General features: G+C 45.6%; 1 protein-coding gene across 1 annotated transcript in view; it reads right to left on the reverse strand.

Annotated features, from left to right (window-relative positions):
• The window catches only part of SHOC1 (shortage in chiasmata 1), a 69,415-nt gene that overhangs the window by 12,569 nt on the left and 50,846 nt on the right, over positions 1–6,000 (reverse strand). The window contains exon 17 of the mRNA XM_034774919.1: positions 3,660–4,498. Within this exon, the coding sequence (XP_034630810.1) occupies positions 3,660–4,498 (839 nt within the window). The remainder of the gene's footprint in view (positions 1–3,659; positions 4,499–6,000) is intronic.

Consider the following 6,000-nt stretch of genomic DNA (forward strand, 5'->3'; position numbering starts at 1 on the left):
TTTCCACATCTATAAAAACAAACTTCGTAAGGAGTCAAGATGTTTCTTTAACACACCAAGTATGGAACATTCTGTAAAATACAGGATTTGTTAGAAACAGACTATCATTAAAGCTGTGATGCAGCTTCCAATCTATTCACCCTTTCTGGTTTGCCCATAACTAGGTTGCCATGTTTTACCAGATTTTCCAGTTATAAGTGAAATAAGTCTATTTAAATCACATGCTGGTGTTTGTCTAACTTGCTCTTAAAAATCTCCAATGATGGAGATTCCACAACTTCCCTAGGCAATGTATTCCAGTGCTTAGCCACTCTGACAGTTAGGAAGTTTTTCCTAATGCCCAACCTAAACCCCCTTTGCTGCAATTTAAGCCCATTGCTTCTTGTCCTACTCTCAAAGGTTAAGAAGAACAATTCTTCTCCCTCCTCCTTGTAACAACCTTTTATGTACTTGAAAACTGTTATGTCCCCTCTCAGTCTTCTCTTTTCCAGACTAAACAAACCCAATTTTTGCAATCTTCCCTCACTGGTCATGTTTTCTAGACTTTTAATCATTTTTGTTACTCTTCTCTGGACTTTCTCCAATTTGTCCACATCTTTCCAGAAATGTGGTGTACAGAACAGGACATAATGTTCCAGTTGAGGCCTAATCAGTGCAGAGTAGAACAGAATAATTACTTCTCGTGTCTTGCTTACAACACTCCTGCCTGATGTGATAGGAGCTAGGAGAGTAAACTTCTAGGGGATACATGAAAAAAAGTTAACTATTAAAATATTACATTAAAAAAGTAAATGTTAATGCCCTGGTTCTAATGGGGGACTTCAATCACCCTGACCTCTGCTGGGAGAGCAATACAGCGGTGCACAGACAATCCAGGAAGTTTTTGGAGAGTGTTGGGGACAACTTCCTGGTACAACTACTGGAGGAATCAACCAGGGGCCATTCTCCTCTTGACCTGCTGCTTACAAACAGGGAAGAATTGGTAGGGGAAGTAGAAGTGGGTGGCAACCTGGGCAGCAGTGACCATGAGATGGTTGAGTTCAGGATCCTCACAAAAGGAAGAAAGGAGAGTAGCTAATATGAGGGGGAAAGGAGTCCAGGAAAGCTGGCTGTATTTTAAAGAAGCCTTATTGAGGGCACAGGAACAAACCATCCCGATGTGCAGAAAGAATAGCAAATATGGCAGGTAACCAGCTTGGCTTAACAATGAAATCTTCGGTGAGCTTAAACACAAAAAGGAAGCTTACAAAAAGTGGAAACTTGGTCAGATGACTAGGGAGGAGTATAAAAATATTGCTTGAGCATGCATGTGTGTAATCAGGAAGGCCAAAACACAACTGGAGTTGCAGCTAGCAAAGTTGGTAACCAGAAGGGTTTCTACAGGTATGTTGGCAACAAGAAAAAGGTCAGGGAAAGTGTGTGACCCTTAATGAATGGGGGAGGCAACCTAGTGACAGATGACGTGGAAAAAGCTGAAGTACTCAAAGTACAAAACTTTTTTTGCCTCGGTCTTCACAGACAAGGTGAGCTCCTGGGCAACACAGTATGGGGAGGAGGTGAGCAGCCCTCAGCGGTGAAAGAACAGGTTAAGGACTATTTAGAAAAACTGAACATGCACAAGTCCATGGGTCCAGATCTAATGCATCCGAGGGTGCTGAGGGAATTGGCTGATGTGATTGCAGAGCTATTGGCCATTATCTTTGAAAACTCGTGGCGATTGGGGGAGGTCCTGGACGATTGGAAAAAGGCAAATACACCTCTACCCCAATATAACGCAACCTGATATAACACGAATTTGGATAGAACATGGTAGAGCAGTGCTGGGGGGGCGGGGGGAGGAGGGGCTGCGCTTGCCGTCGTATCAAAGCAAGTTCGATATAACGCGGTTTCACCTATAATGTGGTAAGATTTTTCGGCTCCTGAGGACAGCATTATATCAGGGTAGAGGTATATAGTGCCCATCTTTAAAAAAGGGAAGAAGGAGTATCCGGGGAACTACAGAACAGTTAGCGTCACCTCAGTCCCTGGAAAAATCAAGGAGCAGGTCCTCAAGGAAACCATTTTGAAGCACTTGGAGGATAGGAAGGTGATCAGGAACAGTCAACATGGATTCACCAAGGGCAAGTCATGCCTGACCAACCTGATTGCCTTCTATGATGAGATAACTGGCTCTGTGGATATGGAGAAAGCAGTGGACGTGATATATCTTGATTTTAGAAAGCTTTTGATACGGTCTCCCACAGTATTCTTGCCAGCAAGTTAAAAAAGTATGGCTTGGATTAATGGACTAAAGGTGGATAGAAAGCTGGCTAGATTGTCAGGCTCAATGGGTAGTGTTCAATGGCTTAATGTCTAGTTGGCAGCCGGTATCAAGCGGAGTGCCCAATGGGTCCGTCCTGGGGCCGGTTTTGTTCAACATCTTTTTTAATGATCTGTATGATGGGATAGATTGCATCCTCAGCAAGTTTGCGGATGACACTAAGCTTGGGGGAGAGGTAGATATGCTGGAGGGTAAGGATAGGGTCCAGAGTGACCTAGACAAGTTGGAGGATTGAACCAAAAGAAATCTGATGAGGTTCAACAAGGACAAGTGCAGAGTTCTGCACTTAGGATGAAAGAATCCCATGCACTGCTACAGGCTGGGGACCGACTGGCTAAGCAGCAGTTTTGCAGAAAAGGGCCTAGGGATTACAGTGGATGAGAAGCTGCATATGAGTCAACAGTGTGCCCTTGTTGCAAAGAAGGCTAACGGCATATTGGGCTGCATTAGTAGGAGCATTGCCAGCAGATTGAGGGAAGTGATTATTCCCCTCTATTCGGCACTGGTGAGGCCACATCTGGAGTATTGCATCAGTTTTATACCTCCCACTACAGAAAGGATGTGGACAAATTGGAGAGAATCCAGTGTAGGGCAATAAAAATGATTAGGGGGCTGGGGGACATGACTTACAAGGAGAGTCTGAGGGAACTGGGCTTGTTTAGTCTTCAGAAGAGAAGAGTGAGGAAGGATTTGATAGCAGCTTTCAACTACCTGAAGGGGGTTTCCAAAGAGGATGGAGCTCAGCTGTTCTCAGTGGTGGCAGATGACAGAACAAGGAGCAATGGTCTCAAGTTGCAATGGGGGAGGTCTAGGTTGGATATTAGGAAACACTATTTCACTAGGAGGGTGGTGAAGCACTGGAATGGGTTACCTAGGGAGGTGGTGGAATCTCCATCCTTAAAAACCTCTAAGGCCCGGCTTGACAAAGCCCTGGCTGGGATGATTTAGTTGTGTTGGTCCTCCTTTGAGCAGGGGGTTGGACTAGATGACCCCCTGAGGTCTCTTCCAACCCCAATCTTCTATGATTCTATGATAACTTTATTCTATTGACTGTCCTGACTCTATCTGTTGTTTTCTCCTATTCTCTCATAACAGGGCTCACTCACACTTTTCATAACTCAATAGTCATATTATAAGAAGATACTTGTGTATATAATGTATTGGTCCACTGATTCTAATGTTGGGTAACTAAAGGCAAGAGGACAAGATGCACATTTACTGGATCAATACAACATGCCTTCTAATCTCTTAGTGTCTAATCCTGCAAGGTGCTGGGATGCAAGTCCATGCTCAGCACTTCACAAGATCAGGGCCTTCGTGCTCCATCATGAAGACTTACTTGCTGATCTTCAATGTGTCCTCTTATGATGTGTAGGCAAAGACCATTGATTGTGATGGAATCTGGAAGCCGGTTTGCTGAAGCTGGTGGAGTCTCCTGAAGTGAGTTGATGTCACTCCTGCCCAGCAACTCTTCACAGGCCTTTTTCATTGCTGCAACTGTGGGCTCAGTAATGTTCACCAAGTGGATTTCTTTGAACCAGCCAAATAATGGAGCTAGCTCAACAAAATTCTTTATAGTCCGTACGATCACATGAGCACATAAATCTAGTGGGAAGCCAAAAATTCCTGAGCTCACTGCAGGGATTGCAACAGACTTTATATTATTCTCCGGAGCATTAACATATTTCAGGACATTTATAATAGCTGTCTCAAGCATGTGACAACATCTCTCACTTTCATTTGCAGACCATCTTGGACCTACTGTGTGGATAACTTTCTTACAAGAAAGCCTGCCTCCACCTGTCACTACTATTTGGCCAGTGGTGAGTGTTCCATGGCGATCAATATAACGTTTACTCTCTTGCTTAATTTCTGGCCCACCAGCTTTCACCAGGGCAAGAGCAAGGCCTCCAATATGGTCCAGATGTTCATTGGCTGCATTCACCAAAGCATCAGCATTATGTCTTGTCATATCATCCACCCAAACAGATATCTCAATTCCTTCCTTCAGGCTTTTCTTGTATACTTCAAGGGGACATCTTATACTCTTAAGGAGAGACATGCAACCAAACTTCTTTTCAATGAGGTCACGTAGACAGCTCTCTCTTCTCGTAAGGATTTCATAAACATCCTTACTGATGGGAATTGTTAAGCTCTCCTCTGTATCCTTGCTGGACACTAGATAATAAAACAATTTGAAGAGAAATGCAGTAATCCAATGTAAAAAAACATTTTTAATGCAGACCATATTTTAAAGCTTTCAATCATTTTTAAAATTGAGTGGGACGATAAAGGAAAATTACTTACTGATCATTCCTTTTGTCATAGTCTTCTCTCCTCCTATTCTACCTTAGAGACATAGCAAAGACAGCCAGTTTTTGGGTCCCTTTACCAGTAAAGCAAGAAGGCAAAGGCCTTACAAGTCAGAGTTTCCTTGTAGAAGCCCCAATCTGGCCCCATTCTTGCCCATGTCAGCTGCCATGACTAACTCTCCTCTTATCCAGCCAGGCCTTTGTCTCCTAAATCAATGTGCAGCCTATGAGGACTCTGTTGTATGGATCAGTTTACACGTACACCTTCACCTTTGTTCCAATCAGATGCCATTCCCTGACTTCCCAGGAAGAACTCTTCTTCCTTCCTCTGTCCATTTGGACTTCCTGTCTGGACTGTGGGTCATCCCACATCCCATCCTTCCAGGTCTTTTCTCTTTCCCTCCCTCCTTCCAGTCCAATCCACATCACCACTGATGTGAATTTCAGAGGCGTGGGGAGCCCATTTTGATTTTGAGGAACAGAAAAGGCTCAGCATCAATATTCTGGAGCTGCCAGATATTCACCTCATCCAACAAACCTGTGAACACTTGGTTTTCCAGTCCCATGTTCTCACCCAATAAGCTTACTCTTTAGTTCTGCAGCTTCTCAGAGGCCCTTTCTTTTTGCCCACAGCAGAGAGTCCACAATCTCCCTACAAGTTTTAACTTTAAGTAGCGCTGTAGGAGAAGAAAATGGGCCACCATCTCGTTTCACATAAGCCACCAAACAGCTGTCAGATCAACAATTTTTTTTATCACAGCCCACTGGGAGTACATCTCAACTAGCAACACAGAACTGCAAAGGTCTTTATACCATTATGAATCTCCTGAGTTATATAATCCTCTGTATTGGTAGCTTTCTATAGAACTACATACAGGAGATCTCTCGTTAACTTGTTTGTGATAGTGTAAATCAGGGCTCGGCAACCTACGGCACGCGTGCCAAACACGGCACGCGAGCCGATTTTGAGTGGCACGCAGCTCCCCTGAGGCGGACCCGGTCCCCAGCCCCACTCAGTCCCCCCACCCCCGCCACCGCTCTCCCCTGCGGGGGCAGGAGGCAGAAGCTTGGTTCTGCAGCAGCCAAGCTTCCCCCCTCCCCCGCTTCTTCCCCCAGCGTGATGCTTTCCGGCCCCTCCTCCTCTCCTTCCCTGGCCAATCAGCTGATGGCCCTAGCGACGGGGAGGGGGAAGAGCGGCAGCGTCCACACAGCTCCGTAGAGGAGGCAGAGAGAGGTAGGGACGGAGCCTGGGGGAAGGGGGTGGAACAGAGCATATCCCTTCCAGCCCCCTGCCCTGAGCCGCTCAGGGCAGGGGGCTGGGAGCACCCCCACAAGCTGAGCACCCCAGCCTTCTGCCCTGCACCCCCC

The sequence above is a fragment of the Trachemys scripta genome, chromosome 6 (genome assembly GCF_013100865.1).
Source record: "Trachemys scripta elegans isolate TJP31775 chromosome 6, CAS_Tse_1.0, whole genome shotgun sequence".
In the NCBI taxonomy this organism is placed as follows: domain Eukaryota; kingdom Metazoa; phylum Chordata; order Testudines; family Emydidae; genus Trachemys; species Trachemys scripta.